This window comes from Peromyscus maniculatus, chromosome 4 (genome assembly GCF_049852395.1).
Source record: "Peromyscus maniculatus bairdii isolate BWxNUB_F1_BW_parent chromosome 4, HU_Pman_BW_mat_3.1, whole genome shotgun sequence".
Taxonomy (NCBI): domain Eukaryota; kingdom Metazoa; phylum Chordata; class Mammalia; order Rodentia; family Cricetidae; genus Peromyscus; species Peromyscus maniculatus.
The window spans coordinates 40,172,668-40,191,878 of record NC_134855.1 but is presented as its reverse complement, the minus strand read 5'-3'; the positions used below and the strand labels follow the sequence as shown (position 1 = coordinate 40,191,878).

General features: G+C 40.0%; 1 protein-coding gene across 2 annotated transcripts in view; it reads left to right on the top strand.

Moving 5' to 3' along the window:
• The window catches only part of Dpp4 (dipeptidyl peptidase 4), an 86,686-nt gene extending 67,678 nt beyond the window's left edge, over positions 1-19,008 (top strand). For both annotated transcript variants that reach the window (XM_006984654.4, XM_042275366.2), the window contains exons 21-26: positions 2,761-2,815; positions 3,415-3,514; positions 6,211-6,275; positions 15,988-16,060; positions 16,325-16,398; positions 18,021-19,008. In XM_006984654.4, the coding sequence (XP_006984716.1) occupies positions 2,761-2,815; positions 3,415-3,514; positions 6,211-6,275; positions 15,988-16,060; positions 16,325-16,398; positions 18,021-18,119 (466 nt within the window). In that variant the 3' untranslated portion in view covers positions 18,120-19,008. The remainder of the gene's footprint in view (positions 1-2,760; positions 2,816-3,414; positions 3,515-6,210; positions 6,276-15,987; positions 16,061-16,324; positions 16,399-18,020) is intronic.
• Positions 19,009-19,211: the final 203 nt, after the last annotated feature.

The following is a 19,211-nucleotide window of genomic DNA, read 5'->3' as shown; positions in this document are numbered from 1 at the left end:
CTTAGGGCATGGGCCAAAGGTAGACAAGTCCTTCGCTACAGTTAAGGCAAATAACCTTTGGTTCAACTCTTAATCAAGTCCTTCCCCCCCAGGCAACTCCTAAAGAGCAGTATTTGCTGCCTGCATTCCTATCCGCTCCCTGATTTCCTAAGCCCCCCACCACAATCACACATTAACCTCTGCCAACATCATTCTCGCTGGCTCCTTCAAACCAATTTTCTAAATTTCTCTTTCAAACTAGTTACAAAGGTTTCTGAACTGCAAGATTTGATAAGTCACAGCAATGACCCTATCTATCTCTTCAGACCAATATTCGATGTCAGTGAGGTTTTCACTGCAATTATGAAACCCTTGATAGAACAATATCCGAAGGAGGAATTATTTATTCTGGACCACGGTTTCTGAGATTTCCTGCAGAAGTCCTTGGCTCTGTTGCTTCTGGGCCCATGGTGAGGTAGAAAATCACTTATGGTGAGCCTACTTGCCTCATAGTATAGCAGAAAGAGCTTTCTCTTCTCCCCATTTTTATTCCTTCCCAGCCCTAGCTGATGGGAAGATGTTGTCCACATTCAGGGTGGGCCTTCTCCTGTTGGTTATTTGCCCATAGACACATGTAGCCGTTTCTCAGTACAACTAAATTGAAAATTGAATTTAACCATCACACTAGGTGAACATTTGACCAAATGGTTGAGCCCATCCCTTATGGTCAAAACTGAGTGGTAGAGAAGTTGAATGTACATTCACCCTGTAGGGAGTCATAACTATGAAGCCTAAAATATAGCTCCTACAGCCTTTGTAAGGGGAACTCTTCTATTTTTGGAAAGTTGTAGGACACAACTGAGCTGCCATGAATCACAATTATAAGGGCTTCCTTAAGTATGAACACCATCTCACGCTGGCCTTCCCACAAAGAAATATAAACTGATGTGTTTTGGATGGAAAGGAGAGGAGCATCCTATGGTAGGCACATGGCTTTGAGCTGTAGAGCAACCCTGGGAGGCGGATATTCTTAACATGTGTTTCAAGTAAAGAAATAGAACTTGTCAGGGTGAAGCAGGCTTGGAATCCAGCCCATTCCAGCTCTTCTGTTCCACTGCATCCGGCTGGTAAATTGGATGTGTAACATTTGAGTTGCCGGCCACTTGCACAGGTGTTTGGAGAAGGCTAATAAACAGGTGGTTTAAGACAGTGTTGTAAAATTATAGACCCAGAAATGCAGAGTGATCCATGGATGATCAGTGTGTTGAGAAAAATGCCTTCAAGGAAAATTCATCAAAGAAAAGAAAAAGAGGTTAGATAAATATTCCTAAGTGAATGAAATTCCCTTATGCCAAAGTTAATTACTGACCATTTTTTTAAAATGTAAAAGAAATTTTAGATTAAAGAAAGAATAAACTAGAGGTTTCACTGTTGTAAAAATAAATTTTTATCTATCAAGACTGGTCATCTCTCTATGAAAGGAGGCCACAAGCCCATGAACTTGAGTTCTAAAAGTGTTAAAATTACCAAATTCAATATTTATAAAACAAAACCTGTTTAAGACAATATTGACAGGCAGTATTTCCTATACAATGGAACACTGTTACAGCAACTAAGAACTAAACACAGCAACACAAGTGAATCTCAAAATAAAGTTCAGTGAAAGAAGCCAGGCACCAATGTTTATGCAAAGTTCAAAATCAAGTCCAAACAGGGGGATGTTTATGGAATGCAGCAAAAAGAAACATTTTAGTTTACTTTCCCTTTTCAGACAGGGGAATGACCAGGGGCGTTGCTAGAGGCCTTCTTGGTAAAGGTGTATCACCCTGTGCAATCATGGCTCAGCCCCTGTTGATAAAGCCTCTGTATTTAAAGAGGCTAATTGACAAGGAGAAGAGTAGAGAAGTGCTCTTAATTTGTTCCTGTATCACTTGACTTTGCAGCCTTGGGCAGGCATCACCAATTGAAAACAGAATCAACTGTCCATCAATGCAAAGACCTCCACACCTCCCAGGATACCACAAAATTGTGCATTCTATTTGCTAGACTTCCTTATGTTTTAAGAAAACACTGACTTGATTTATGGATAAGATTAGGAAATAGATGCATAAAACAAAGTTCTTTTTTTTTTTAAACCTGGATTTCAACTCCTGACACAGTTTGGTGGCGAAGATTGTCCTTAATCCATCAAAGAAAATATACTTTCCCTTAATGGTGCTGAGCTACTAATCAACACCCAGTACAGGATTTGATTTAGATGTTGGTATTTAAATTCTCAGGTAAGAGTCCAGAGACAATTCTAAGCTCTACTCAGCTGTTCTCCCTGACCTTGTCTTTTTCTATCGCAGGGGCTAACCACTTTCAAGCTGAAAAACATCTGGAGAGATTTAAATTCAATTATGTAAAGAAAAGTGCATCTGGGCTGCAAATTTTTATATAAAGCTGTGAAAAAAACTGCCAGGATTTGTTTTCTGTGAATCATGTACACACACACACACACACACACACACACACACACACACACACACACACACAGAGAGAGAGAGAGAGAGAGAGAGAGAGAGAGAGAGAGAGAGAGAGAGAGAGAGAATTTTATGGACTGTAGTTCTGATATTAGCATGGTAGACGTTTATCTCAGGTGTTTTTGATTGCTGACCCTGGTCCCTCTTAGTTTGTATTAAATGAAGGAGATAACAAGTGTCAGGCCTTCACAGTTGTGCAGTTAGCTTAGTTTTCTATACACAGTGGAAAACTGATTTGTTAACTTTTCTGGCTTTTTAGACAATTTTTAAAAATGGGATTTGTGGACAGCAAACGGATTGCAATTTGGGGCTGGGTGAGTAGTTTGTTTAATTTATATGTTATTTTTTTTTGACTCATGGATTTATATGCACTCCTTAGTGAATACAGCCCAGTGCAGGTTAAGTTTTTTGCATGCAAATATTTGGAGATGAAAATCACGTCTGTTGAGTCTTGGGCCTCAGAATAGCAGGCTTCCAGAATGTCTAGTGAGCTAGACATGTACCTCTGTTCATTATGATGAGATAAGGAGCCCAGAGCAAGAGCAGAGAAGGAAGAAGGAGGTGGGAAAAGAGGAAAAAAGAGAAAGGCATGGGGGGAGAAAAGCTTATTAATCAGCAAAGGTTTGTGGTTTATTGTTTTTATTTATTATTTTCTTTAATTTGTATATATGGTCACCAGGGTCCACTAAATGTCCCCTGCTTGTTTTCTTATCTCTGTGAAAAGGGACCAGGATTCTCCAAGTGTATTCTTTAGATACTGCCCAATTAAAGCCAATTTAAGCCTCCTATACCATGCTTTCTATCTCTAAAGAGGCACAGTATATAAAGATGTGAGAAATGTGGAAACCGCGACTCGCTTACCATATGTCCTTATTCCTTTACCTCCATAAAAATAACTGTTTCCATTCCCTAGTCATATGGAGGGTATGTAACCTCAATGGTCCTGGGATCGGGAAGTGGCGTGTTCAAGTGCGGAATAGCTGTGGCACCTGTGTCACGGTGGGAGTATTATGGTATGTAACTGCTGTTATATGCAAAGAACTATTAAGTGTTGACCTTAACATTACAGGGAGAAAGCCATTCCTTTTTTTAGTTTTCTGTGTTTCTATGGAAAATAATAGGCTTGTTCCTTTCTGTGGCTCTTTACAGAGATATATAGGATGCTCTCATTCATTCTGTTGTTATTCAAACCTGACTGCTATGGTGTGCTACCTACACATTTAATTTCTTATCAACAAACCTGTTGCCAAAATTTTTAAACAGCCTTCGTGATGCATTTCTCAAATAAATGTTTCTTTATCTTTATTCAAATTTGATTTGGGACTTCACATTTAACAGAGGAAAGGAAGTATGTATCTCTTCCCTTCTGAGTGAAGATCAAATATGGATTGGGTGTCAGAGGAAGAGAAGACAAGAACAGATGCATTTCAAGGGCGATTTGCTTTCCCACTGTCTTTTAGTACTAGAATATCATCCTCATCATGAGAAAGACCACACAGCATCATTCTTCTGAGACTATAATGCCCAGGGCAAGACTGAGCAGAAAACACCGAGGAGTGGAAAGGAGATGCTGTATTTTCCATTATTTTCTGACCTCACTGAAGTTCTTATTATAGTAGTGCGAGAACGGAATTGTTGGTAAAAAAAAAAAATGCTCATTGATAGTTATATCCTAATATACGGTAGTACCAGTCCTGTAAAAATTCCTCTTTGAAAGCCTCTCCAAGTCAAGGGAAGTCAATGTGCAAAACATCCCTGTCTTTCTGTTATAAACTTGGCAGGTGCAGTTATGATTTAATCTGCACACAATGGAGTTGTTTTTGTGTGATACTTTTGTTTGGAATTAATTGTTCTGTTGGATGGTTTGTTTCTGGAGACCTCTGGTGGTCAATGAAATAATAAAGTAGCCTTTGTAAGGTTTCAGGCATGTAAGAAAAGTTCATTAAATGTACATGATCTAATACACAGTACTGAAAGGGAGCTTTGATTGTATGTGTAAGTGTTCACAATTTTATTCAGAATCGCAAACAATGAGGTGGTGTTTCAAGACATTGTCCTAAAATTTCACAACTAAATTGTGTAGCTATGTGTACTTTTAAAAACATATATTTTAAATTTTCAGATCTTAATATACACGTAAACGTGGTTAGCATAGATAAGAAAGTGGCATTTTGCTCAAAGACAGATTGAAGGCTGTAGAATAGATGTTGGGGAAAATTTTATTTTGCTCTTGAAGACACTGTCTCCCAATCAAATATACAAGCCAAGTTGTTAATATTTGATTTTTTTAAGTTAAAATACACGCGAAAAGTTCATTACCTTGTATTTTTAAGTGTCCTTTAAGATACTGTATTTTTATAGACTGTTCTCTACATACATACAATTATACATAGTCTATATTCATTTTTAGTAAAATATAAATAGATATTAGTAACTCATTTAGGAGGAAAGGGGGTAATAGTGGAACAGCAAACAGTCTTCGGGGTGTTTTTAATTTATGCCTCAGTCATCCAGAAGCATCACAGTGTTGAACTTAAGCCATAAAAGAATGTAAAGAACACCCAGAATTCGTGTCGAAATGCTTGTACGAGGCAGTGACAGTCAAGCACGGAGGCAATACATGACCTCCACGTTTATTTAAACCAACCTGGCTATTTAAGGAGACAGCTTTTAAAACATCCTATAGGCAAAAGAAATCAGATTCAGAAAGACAAGCATCATGTGTTTTTCTTCATATGGAACCGAGAATTGAAGGACGACTATCTGGGGGAACCAAGGAGACAAGTGTTCAACAGGGAGGGAGTAAGAGGGGTGATGGGCTCAATGTAGGTACAGTATAGGACGAACTTGAATGGGGCAGCTTCTCTAAACCTACCACTCTGTACAGCGGATACACACTAGCAGTTAAAACAACAACAATGAAACTATTTATGCAGCGAATTCCATCAGTGATACCTTAGGGCAAATATATAATATCAGATTTCATTTTGTTTAAAATTATGTTTAATTACCCCAAGTAGCCAAACGAATTGTGCAACCTGTTATTCCACCACATTTATATATATAAGAGCTTATGTCAGTTGAGCAGACAGATATTAATGTAATCTGTTCACAGTGCTCAAGTGTTACAGCACAAAACTTGAGACCTCCCCATAAAGTGAGGGGAAACAAATGCTTGACTTGAATTATGATGAAGTAGCTGTGTCAATATGGACTGTTAACTTAAATTCCTTCTTTTTATCATAGTGAATCTCAACCTGCCTAAAATATAAGGCTTAAGTAATCGATCGTTCTTAGGTATCTCAAAAGGAGACAGATTATCATAGCATAAGTGTGTGTTTATCTCAGTACTAAAACTTTCAAGATAACCGGGGCACTAGACAGATGACTTCCATTGAGTGGGTCTCTCTGGGAATTTGACTTTTCTTCAGGTCAATTGCTGATTGTGTTTTAGGTTGTCTAGTTTGCGCTCCCGCTGCCCTGATGCTGAGGGCTGAGTGCAAGATGGGTCAGGGTTGCAGAGAAGTCCTGAGTGAGAGTGAGTGATCTGGGTGTCAGTCTCTCAGGCTGAGTTAGCAAGGGTTGGCTGGGGGAAAGTCTTTCATGAGTTAAGGCACAGGAGGGCAGGTAAAGTGATGCAACAGATATAAGAGAAGTTGAACCTGTTATTGGAGAAGTTGAACCTCGTCTTTTTTTTTCCCCATCACAGACTCAGTGTATACAGAGCGCTACATGGGTCTCCCAACTCCAGAAGACAACCTTGCCCATTACAGGGTAAGAGACAAACAGCTGTGCCAACCTTACAACTGTGTATAAATGGCTTAAGAACTTCTTAATTGTATCTATTTTAGAAAAAAAAATATATATTATTTCCAGCAAATTTCTTGTTAAAAAGAAATAACACAGGTGGTTTAGAGATTCTCCAGTAGCTTCCCCTACTATATTTTGCATAATTACAGTCGTTATCATATGCTATATAGGTCACAATATGCATTCATTTGGAAATACAAAGCAACATCAGATAATTAATTTAATTATAAAAATTTCAGTTTAGAAAACATGTCAAATTCAACATATTCTTTTAGGACCCAGAAGACTCTTTAAGCCTTTAGCAAGATAATAAAATGTTTATGATATTATAACAATTAAAAGGTAAATGCATGCCTGTAATTTTCTCACTCATAGCCAGCTATGTAGATTTTTAACACAGAATTTGCATAAAGCAGGTGAGGTGGCAGGTGCAGTTGAGTAGTGCCCTGAAGAGCCCTGTCCGTGAATTACTACATATCCTCCAATGGTGGGAGAAGTAGTGGGCAGCTTGCTCTCCAGAGAAGCTGCAGCATTTGAAAACATGACCTGGATGCAGCTATCACCTGCGTCACTGCTAGTGTGGAGGCCACACCAAAGCTGTGTGGATGTCACCCTTATGCAGCTGTATGAAACAGCACCACTTTGACACTTTCAAAACTTTACTGATTCTGTGAACCATATTAGTTGAGGGGAAAAAATTGTGAACTAAATTAAAGCTTTTTAATAAGAAGGAAAATCATCTCTGACATTTCCATTCTCCAAAGAGGTCCAAAATTCTCCCTGGAAGAATGAATTAAAAAGAAAGAAAAACAAGAATAATGTCAACACAAAATTTTCTCTGTGTTGTGACTCTTAGTACATAGACCTAACTGTAATACATTGCTCTGAGCAATATACGTACATTTTTGTAAGATGCCATCATTATTACTATGGAATAATAATGAACCATCTGATCAAAACAGTGAATTTAAAGTCTCTACTTTTGCAAGATGTGTATGTGTGCATATATGTGTATGTATGTATATGTATATGTGTGTATGCTGTGTATATATGTATGTGTATGTGTGTATGTGTATATGTGTATATGTATGTATATGTATGTGCGTATGTATATATGTGTGTGTATGCACATATGTGTGTGTGTATGTATGTATGTATGTGTAACTTACTTTCACCTGTTACTTTCAATCTAATTATAAGCTTGCATATGCAGGGGGACATGTTTGTGTTAGTGCCTGCATGTTTTTATATGTTTCTGAGACATGATAGAAAAGTAACCTGCAATTAAAGTGACACACTAGACATCTCTCCCTACAAAGAAGCCTCCTAATCAAGCTCTCCCTGTTCTGTCAGAGGTCTCACCCAACAGTGCACACTCCATTCTTCTCACTCTGTCTACTCCACAGCCTATAGTCTGCTTCAAGCATTGTTTACTTGATACATAATGACCTAGCTCCCTTGGTAATGGTAGCCCAGTCTGTACACTCATGCTGTGTCTTCCCACAATCCACACCCTGCTAGCACATCACACACACACACACACACACACACACACACACACACACACACACACTGCACACACTGCTTTAATGCCACTCTCCTGTGTACCTGGCTAAATCCAGTCTTCACTCTTCAGTCTTCAGCTCAGTAGTCACCCTCCTCACAATGGCCTGGTTTAAGTGTCAGTTACAATTTTGTGACATTTTGCTATGGGTCCCTTATACCTGGATTGTCATTTGTGCCCCATTCCCATGTATGAGGAAGCTTCAACCATCATTTATTTGAAAACACTATGTTACTTTCTTTGTGGGACTATGGACTCTCGTCTTAGTCTGCCTTGAGTTAGTAGTTACTCAGCATTGGATTTTCCCCTCCTCCACCCCGTATTGTTACTTAACATTATATCTTCAACATTTCACTCCTTGAGTGTCCTTCTATGAAGCATAAACCTAAAACCTATCTTGACTTAATTTTTTTAAAAAAGTTTTAAAGTAAAACATTATGATACAGTTGTATTTCTCCATCACTTTTCTCATTTTGATGCTGGATTTTTTTTCTTCTTAATTATCCAACCTGAAAGAGGGTTTTCTTGGCTACGTCAAAGTACTGAAACCCCCTGAAAACACAGAGCTTTACTGCCTAGGATTCTAATGCCTGGCTCTAGAGAATAGTGGATAAAAAGCCAAAGCATTCATTTTAGAAAACCCCAGTTTGAAGAGCCAATAAGGCCGGAGGCACAGGGTTAAGTCCGAACCTTGACACCAAAGGACGTCATGACATCTGCTTCACTTCTTTAGGACACATACCTGTCATACATCTCTTTATCAGCTCTCTCTATATATACTACTACAGGATGGCACTTTTAATCTGCCATTTCGTGCTTCTTTTTTTCAGTCTTTTCTATAGGTTCCTCTTTCCCACACCAATCCTCCCTTCCCCTAAGTCTACCCCCCACAGAGGTGGCCATTTTCATCTCTCCCCTTAGGTGTTCCCTGCATGAGGTAGTCATGTAAATAGAAGTCACTTTCTCCTGCCAATGGCAACACACGCACATTGGGTGCACGAAGTCACTCTCTCACTTTGCTGCACAGATGGCACCCGAGGACTGTTTAATCCTTCCACGCCAGGAGTCGGGTTTTCTTGGCATGAAATTCATTGCTGGCAATGGACACATTAAAACTGCCAGTACCAGGGAGCTAAAGGTTCCCAATGTGTTACTCAGAGGAATTATCCGGGAGGGTGATAGCTAAGGTGGGCAGGAGTAAGTGAGGCAAATGCATTAACGGAATCGAATCGTCTCCACCGCGCTCAGTTGCTTACTTTAAGCATGGAGGACTGAATCTGTGTGGGGATCTGAATGTGAGTGGAGAACTGAATCTAAGTGCCTATTTTTGGTGCACAGCAGGCTTTAGAATAAAGCTGCCCTCCTTTGTTTTTTAAATGAGCCTGTGCTTTTGTCTCTGGCAAGAATATATTCAAAGATTCTATTTTCCTCCAAGGCCCCAGCTGCCCCTCTGGACCCCATCATCTTTTACTTCTTTTCTTTCTCAGGTTTGTTCTCTCTCTCTCTCTCTCTCTCTCTCTCTCTCTCTCTCTCTCTCTCTCTCTCTCTCTCTCTCTCTCTCTCCCTGTCCTATCCCTTGAAAAGACATGAGAGCTAATTCAACAATCCCTTAAAGGTTGTTGTCACTTTGCATTTTCATGGGTCAAGAAAATATTTTGAAAAAAATTCCCACTTAGGCAGGAGTCTCTTAGCACATCCAGAATTAGGAAATGCACAAAGTGTGCTGTTGCACAATAACTAAGTTTATGTTCTTAGCTAAGAAGCCATTGATATATAGAACTGTAGAGTTTGGAAGAATATAATTTTTAATATATGGTAGATGAGAGGATTCAGTCCTAGGGGATAAATGACCTAGACTTTAGAGAAACCCAAATCTCCAAGAGGAACATACCCTGAGAATTTGGGCCCTTTTGTTACTGAGGAAAGAGATGCCAGGTGAATTGTCAATGTGTGCCTCACTCTAAGCTAACACATCCACCTTTATGAAGGCGTATACCTGTGTGGCTGACTCCTCCCGGTGGGGGCAGTATTTCCTATGCTTTAAAAGCTGCTATGAAGATTAGGGGATCCTGGGACTCAATTCAGTGACACCTGCAGTGATTCCATAAGACTGTTTGAAGATTGCCACCCACCTATGGCCAAGTGGCAGGACAGGAACTCTTTTAAAGACTCCAAGGACCTCAACGAGGAACCCCTAAGGAGCTGGTCCCAGAGAAGTCTGAGCTGATGAACAGTGTCATTTGGTGGACAGATCTTCTCTACATAGTCTCCATGCACAACAGAGAGAAATGATGACAAATTTAAGCAAAGAATTCAGACAACGAAGGAGGCAACTCTACCACCATTAGCCACAAGCATGCAGCAGTGTAACCACACCTCAAGGAATGGGAGCCTACCCCATGGGTGAAGAATTTCTCAAAGCCCATCTGTAGTCAGAATTGTAAGGCTCGAACACAGAAGAGACTTTCGTTCATCCACTCAAAGTGCCTGGCATTTGATTTGTTCAAAAGTTTATTTTTTAGAGAGAAGAAAAAAGGAAAAACATGGGGAAGATAATTTTTTAAAGGGTAGCAAAACATTAACTTGAACATTATATAATATCCAATGTGTATGAAAAAGACGAGAGACTTCTAAATTGTGACAATGGAGACTGGAAATCTATGTGTCAGAAGCCTGAAGGAAGGGGAAGAGGGGGAGCCAAAATCTAGAATTTCACCCCCCCCACTCAGCCTCAATTGTTATTCATCTAATGTGTTAGTATATCTAGACTCTAGTCTAAGAGATTACATATATTTTCAGCTTCAAGTCTCCCTGAAACACTCTGAATCAGGATAATTACCACCATTTTATTGACAGGGAAACTGAGGCACTAAAATATTAAGCAATGTATAGACATTGAGGGTTTGAAAAGGAAGAGGATGCTATCTGAGCCAGGAAAGAAGGAAGGGAGAAGACATGAGGAAGAGCAGAGAGGTTCTCAACAGATTACAAAGAGAGGAAGGGGCAACAAGGCAGATAGACCGTGACCAGGAGAAGGGCTTCCTGGGACCTCTGAGAAAGATCCATGATGAGATCTGCATGAGAGCTTTGGGAAGAGCAGACCAAATGGTGACCAATAAATACGACAGGACATAGACTGGGAAGGGATGGTCTTGTGAATAAACAGAGAAGTAGAAGACCAAGGCCAGGAGGAGTGGGGCCCCAGTCCTGAGCCTTGCTGCCAAGAGGAGAGGGCAGCCTGGAACACACAGAAGGGCTGATTTAACTTGTAGAGGAGATTTATTTTGCATTTTGCTCAAAATTTGATAGGCTTTTGGCAAGTGTATGAAACAGTCATAGATTTGGCAGTCTTCTGCTAGCAGATTTGAAACGTTCAATCCTTAAGAACTGCTGCATCGTTAGGTTATGCAAAACAGGGTGCAATTTTGTAAATATGCCATCTTGTACTGATTTGACATTTGTTCTATTATCCCAGAATATGCCAAAGGGAGAGAGACCTTCAGATTTAAGCCAAACCTTAACTTGTTTGTGGAGTGCTGATAAAATGTTGACTGCTGTGTGATCTTTAAAGCAGCCAGTGCTGCTTGTGAGGACTGAGGTAGAGCCCCCTGTCTGGGGTTGATGGGAGCTCTTTCCTTGGCAACTCATGGGTACAGTTGTTTGATAGATGTACACAAGTAAAACATCTTATTTAGTGGGGGTTGGATTCAGTTTTTCTTAAATGTTTTCTGTGCCCTCTGCTTGGTATTAATGATGATCCTCCCAAATGGCACCCTTTAATGTTATTCATACAGCATTGATCACAGGAGGAGAATCCAGAGTAAGCCACTAAACCCAAGGCAATAGCTGACCAAGTCTGCTAAATTGTTATCCTCTAGACCCAGTGACTGCTTGCCCTCTACAGGACCTGTGGATGGTAATGAGTATTTAGTTGTGATGTCAAGTGACCATAGAACATGCTAGAGAGGGACTTGAGCTTTGGAGTTCAAATGACCTGCACTGAAAGTCTGCTTCTTGACTTCTAGAAGTTTGAGCTTGAGGAAGTCAATGTTCCCTCTCTGAACCTCAATTTCCTCCTCTAAATAATGGGAGTAACCATATATGCCTCCCAGAGTCACAGAAGTGATTATAAAAGACCCCCCACACCTGCCATGAAGGAAGCTTTGGAACCATGGCAGCTGCCACCATCCTTCTCTTCAGGGAGCAAATTGTCCTTCTGCTTTGTAGATGGCATGAGGGGTAGCTTGAAAATTGTTATACCTCCTGTTTCCCACAGCATTTCCCTACTCTCATCAGCTCCTTCTTTTATTTCAAAAATACAAAGATTTATTTGTTGGAAGGTAGCTGAGGAGCCAGCATGATCCAGCAAGCAGCCACAGATGGTTCTTCTTGGGGATCGAAGGAAAAGCTCCTCACAGAGATGCTGTGGAATCGGCACTGCCACTGGACCAATCCTTTCCACTTCTCTCTGCCAGACTGTTGCTGGCAGCAGGGCTCTCCGGAAGTTTCTAGCCTCAGGAGAATGCCAACTGCACCACCATTGCATCCTTGCCCATTTATCACTCTGAGCTTCCTTTTTAGTCCTTGGTGATAGACTATTCGGTTTGTAACTTAGTCATCCATTTCCTTTTTTATTTCTGTTTCCATGGATAGGCAATAGGGGATCATCCAATTTGGGTGGGTTAAAATAGTGTAATTAATATCTTCCCAATCATTAATCATATATTGGAGGAATGTATGCATTTCCTATGCTGGCTTTGCATGTTTCCCCCACAGCTTGAAGTGTGCCATACAGTGGGCCAGAGAGTCTTAATAGAGAAGCCCGATCGCACAGTCCAGCAGGGAACCACTCACCGGTGGGTCCAGAGGCAAAGTGACATCATTGCATTTGGGGTGGAGGTTTGTTTTCTGCACCGAAAGCCCCGAAGAGGGTGTGCTTCTAGCAGCTGTCTGTCTCTCTCATCGAAAGGTCCCTTTGGAGGCTTCTCCCAATGAGCAGGGAAACGTGAGCTGAAATGGCACACTTACCTTGCAACTGCAGGGGAAGCTTTTGTTTTATTTTTCTCTTGCTGCATTAAAGTATTTGTCTTTCTTTCTTTGTAGTGTAATATTGTTAATGTAAAACAATTTGCATCATGACACTTTTATCACAGTTTTCGTCTTTTTCTCAGTATGTTGCATTTCTCACCATGTCTAGTTCATCACAGCTACAGTGTGTACATCACAACATTTATCTTAGGCTCAGGGTTTTACTTGTTTATAAAAATTGTCTTCTTTCAGCCTGTATTCACTCCATTTAAGAAAAAAAAGGCAGCCAGAAACTGTTTTGGTCCAAACTCCAGTAGTTATCACATTCCTTGCTAACTGTCCTGTGTATTTATATGCCTCCTAACTATTACTCTATGTTTCAATGACATTTCTCCATCTCATGGCACTGGGAGGTGGTTGGAGCAGCTTTTGCTGTTCACGCTGCCAAGCAAGGCAAGCCCATGGGGCTGCCGGAGGTGAGGTGAGGCAACACAGTTGGGTATCTGGGTCAGGTCTGGTGGTTCAAGGAAATTATCGTCTGTGAGAAAAAGGTGGAACTGAGCTTGTGCAGAAACAAGGCGGCAGGAAGTCAGCCCAGGCTGAGTCCATGACTGGGGGGAAGAGATCACTGTGCAGGTCCCTTACGGGGCCATGGCTCTGCAACTCAGAATGAGTCCTGGGTCTTCTAACCCCACCTTTCCATCTCCAGCTACATCAGATGTGTAACAATGCCATTTGGGATGGTTTGATTTGATTGGCTTCTCTTAGAGGACAGAGGACTGCTCAAAGTTCTGTGCTATCTTAGGAGGTAAACCACCTGCCAATGGGAAAGACACCCTTCACCACTTACAGGGTTGTTCAGACCACTGTGGCTCAGAACCCAGAGTGCCCACTAGTACGTACTTCAAGTTCCAGGATTTTTAATTAACATTTTATTTCACACCGTTCCTTTGCTGGAAGACAATCATACGTCCTTTGCAATTTTAAAAGATAAGACAGAAACAGAAAAGGAAGGAGTTTTTCCCAGACTTGGTTCAGTTTTGACACTTCCTAGGGATGGGCTGGGGTACAAAGTTACTTTCTGAACCTGTCTCCTCATATAGAGTGCAGGGTTGGCAGAGACCTGTGTCACACAGGTGTGAGACTTTGACTGGCTTTCCTGGCTCCTTCAAGATGGTTAGTTAGCACAGAGGAAATGCTCAAGGAATGGTAGGTAGGATTACTACTGCCATGGTGTAGCAGTTGGAAGTGGGCGCAATGACTTAATAAATTGCAGAATGAGAATATTATATTCTGACTACTCCACTTCCACTCAACTCTGCAAAAGCAAACTTAATTATATTTCATTTACTTATTGAGTTGGTAAATATTTAGCTATATATTACATGCTAATGATAATAAACAATTATAAGCAAGTCTTATGGACTTTATTATTTAATTGAATATAAATGAATGTTGTTTGACTAGATAAAAAATGAATGGCTGTACAAATAAAAGTGGTAATGTTGTGATAGACAGAGGCATGCTTGCAAGCATGCTGGATAGATGGATTCGGAATGGATAGATACATGTAGGACATCCCATTAGATGAAAGTTTCCCTAAAATTACATTAAAGAACAACTTTTAATGAGTTGCAATGTTTATTTGATAAGTTTGTGAATAAATTCTCAATTTGGGTCAGAAATTTCATATAATGTTAAGCAGGAACTAGCCTGCATAGACAGGATGGGGCATTTACTTGGAGCTACCCGGTCCAGGATGATCCTAGGAGTTTTAGTCGATGGAAACATTTTGGGCAACTGCACTGAAATTTGTAGACAGTATGTCACTTTCCAGAAATACTGTGTCACAGAATTTTCAGTCAGCATCAACAACTTACTTTAAACAATGCTTCTACCATGTCTCTTGACTCCTGAGTGGAATTATTCTTATTCTCATTTTGCAGAAATCAGGACTCAAGAGGGCAGCATGTATGTTTCCAGTTGCAAAGTTCAGTAGTATTGAAACCGAAGACTAGACTTGAGCATGTAACTGTAGCTCCATACCTTTCTGGCCAGACCACTAGGACTCCCAGCACAAGTATCCAGTGTGCACCGGTTTTGTAGATAGAGGTGTCACTGAAATGCAGACCCCGGGTGGCTGCTTCTGAGCCCATGGAGATGTCACTGCCCTTTTCCCTACTGAACCCGCTCCAGGCAACAAAGCAGACTCACTCTTCCCAGTCTCTAGCTGGTATTTCCCCTTCATCTCAACATTGCAACTGGTCCTAAATTTAAATCTGACCTATGCTTTCATTTTTTTTTTCATCCAAGACCTCTGACCCTTATTGTAGAAGCCCCTAGATGACTCAGACCACGAGACAGAACTTTTAACCCTTCATCCTGGCACCCTGGCTGCCTTGGGAATAAAATTTAACAGCACCATTTTTCTTTAATATTAAAAACAAGGAAGTACCAAACACCCACTGATTTTCTGAGGCCACCCTTGATCTTTTTCACCTTTTCCCCTCCCATATGTTACACTTGCTTAGGCTTTAAACATCTGTTTCCACAGAGGTAATGTTTGCTTTTCATTTAGAACCTAGCAATGTGGACCAAAGTTCACATGACATATTGCAGAGTATGTTTAGTTGCAAATGCTATGTACAGGCTCTTTGAAATGTAGCATGTATGGCACCATGTGACACATGGTTGCTATGGTAATACACTTTTTGGCTGAACTACAGCAGAAACCCATGGAACATACATTGCTAATATGAGACTCTGCCCTCTGCTAATGCATAGGACACAGCCAATCTGTGATCTGGGACCCAAGGGGTTTTGCGTGCAGCCTAGGGGACAGGTGCCCTCTTCTTACATGTGCAGGGAAGATGTGGCATTCTTCCTTTCCAGTCCTGTCTCCCAGGCACGGGGCATGCTGTGCATTCTGCCATGCATGGAGACAGCATTTGCTTGAATATCGGTTTGCTATATTTTGTATCAAAGGGGGCCCCAGCTGAAAACATTTTATTTTGTAAACTGAAGTGAAAAATCAGTTATGGCAGATCCTTTTTTGAATAATGACATTCTTTTTCCCAATTTCAGAATTCAACAGTCATGAGCAGAGCTGAAAATTTTAAACAAGTTGAGTACCTCCTTATTCATGGAACAGCAGATGGTGAGTTTCAGTTAATTAGACTTTTTAGTATCACAGACAGGTTTGCAATTTCACTACTGACAAAACAAAAGCATGAGGGGCAAGACTGTTACATTTACTTCAATAAAACAGTGTTGCTTTCCACAACTCACTTGTCTTGGACTAAATGGGATGCTGAGTCCTAGAACTTCAGTCACTGTCTTCTCTGCTTCCCCTCAGTAGCCCAACGCTCCAGAGGCTATTAGCTATTTGTTTACGGCTGCTTGTTCCCTTTCTTTCCTGCAGATAATGTTCACTTCCAGCAGTCAGCTCAGATCTCCAAAGCCCTGGTGGATGCTGGCGTGGATTTCCAAGCAATGGTATAATAAGACTTTGTTCAGGGGAAAACCAAGTATCTGGGAGGTCTAGTTTCCTCTTCAGGGGTTACTTTTTCCCAGAGACTTCTGAGAAGATAGGACTGAAGAGGGCTTTCTCATTCCAGTGTGAAGTTGGAGATGTGATATCCTTGAGTCATACACAGAGTAAATATTAGACAGTTTGAGGTTGAGAAACACAGTATTACATATCCTGGGAGTGTCAAAACACCATTCTTCTATTCCTGTGATGGTTCAGTCTCTCCCTGTTTTGATTTGAAAGTAATCACTTATTCCGTAAATGTGTGGCAGAGTAATTCTAAAGTGAAACCAGCATGATAATAGCTGAAATGTAAAAGCCATTCTGTTATTATGATTACTAGCCATCCTAACAACAGTGGGATATTAATAATCAGCATGCTACGGTTCTTGTGATTGCTACACTATCTTTTGTTGAACAACTGCAGGCAACAAGCAATTAGGCTTGTTTATAAAATCAGAAACTACTGGGCTGCCTTTGCCTATGCAGAGAATGTTGGGGGTATTGAGTCTTCTATATTAGAATTTTTCAGGTCAAAAAGAAACAATATATATGTGTATGTATATATATATATATATATATATATATATATATATGTACATATATATATACATACACACACACAACATGCCTTGCACTAATAATACTGTTGTTTAAAACACAGCTTTCTTACTTGTTTTGTCTAGAAAACACTGCCCCCCTCCTTCTAACACATAATTCGCTGTGTGCTCAGTTCCAGTAGTGCCCACTGTCTAGACGTAGGCTAGAAAACCTGCCATATCTTTTGGACCAGATTCTCAGTAGAGGTCAAGGTTTAATTTTTCACTACTTAAAGCAAAAACATATAATACTCGAGGCATGATTTTAAAATTAACTTTTGTCTCAGTAATATGCACTAGGCTGGCAGTGCTTTCCCATTCATTTAGTAAGGTATTAGTTTATGCATGTTTGCTTCAGGTTGGGGACTCCTTCTACATAAGTGTCACACAGACAGAGCTTTTAATTTCCAGGATAAAATTTAACTGTTGGTAAATAATACATTTGACTTTTGACATATATATATATATATATATATATATATATATATATATGTGTGTGTGTGTGTGTGTGTGTGTGTATAACACTTTAATATTTATACTGATTTTTCTAGCCATTAAGATACTTATATTGGAAAAAATTGCTTTAAAAACTATTTATTTTAATACATACTCAACTGTAGAGAAATTTGATACTTGCTAGTACCCATTAAAATAGTATGGGTATAAACCATTTATGGTGAGGTTTTAAGTGACCTTTGAGTTACATTTGAAAGTTGATTTGGGTATTTTAATTAGAATATACCTATGTTTAAAGCCCCATGCAGTAAATCCAAATGCACAGTGGATTTTCTCAGTACCTGAAAAAGAGGACCAGAGACTTCTTCAGAACTGAACATACCTTGAAAAGCTCTGGGGAAGAACTAGACACCGTCTTTGACCACACTTCAGTTTATCAACCTTTCCCATTTAACACCTCGCAAGAGCTCATTTGAATTTTTTCCTTTTAAAATACAGCTGACGTCCTAATTCTGACCTCTTTCTCTCTCCAGTGGTATACGGATGAAGACCATGGGATCGCTAGCAGCATGGCTCACCAGCATATCTATACCCACATGAGCCATTTCCTCCAACAGTGCTTCTCCTTATAGTAGCACAGCAAGGCTCCCGTAGCTTATTTAAAAACACATTTGTTCTCATTATCTCAAAACTGCACTGTCAAGATGACGATCTTAATAACGCTCTCATCGAGAAATTTCAGGCTACTTTCCAGTTTCATACCTGCAGTCCCAAGTAAGAATGTCTGTCTTCACAACAGATTATTACCTTACAGCAATTTGGATTTTTCACTCTGTTTTGTTTATCATTTAAAATTATTTCCACATCAGCTGCTGAAACAACAAATATAAATTATTTTTACAAGAGTTCTGCATAGATTTCCTGAGAAGAATTTCTTTTTTTTTTCTTACTAGACTAGTCCAAATCTTGTTCTCTTATTTAAGGGGATGACAAGATGTGGGCAATGATGTCATTAGGGCAGCAAGGAGAGAAGCGGGGACAGGGAGAGGAGATCACAGAGTATGACTAGAAACCCAGGTCCAAGCACACCAACCCAATCAGGCTACTGTCAGCTCGCCTTGAGAAGTGCTGTTCACTGCCAGACTGGCACAGTTTTCTGAGAAAGACTATTCAAACAGTCTCAGGAAATCATATATGCAAAGCACTGACTTCTCAGTAAAACCACAGCAGTTGAATAGACTCCAAAGAAATGCAAGGGAAACTGCCAGCAATGTAAGGGCCCCAGGTGCCAGTTATGGCTATAGGTGCTACACAAACACAGTCAGGGTGATGGGAAAGCATTGCAAATGTGCTTTTAAAAAATCACCGATGTTTCCGAGTGAGAAGAGGCAGCTTGGAACATATCGACTTGCCCTGTTAAAAGTTGAAAATATTTGTGTCACAAATTCTAACATGAAGGAATACTTGCATCAGTTCTTACTTCATTTCCTTGAGCATGTTAATTAAAATATTTTAACCTCATTGGCTTTTTAATGGAATATGAATGAGAATGTTGTGTGTTATTATTTCTATTCTACACACTGGAATTTTGCCTGGTCATTTAGTAAATATGCTTCCATTTTTCAGAGGTAATGGGTTACATCTTGAATCAAACTTAAACCGCATTGACATATGGACACATTTGTTCAAAGGTTCTTGTTTAACTTGTTAGAAATCCAAGACTG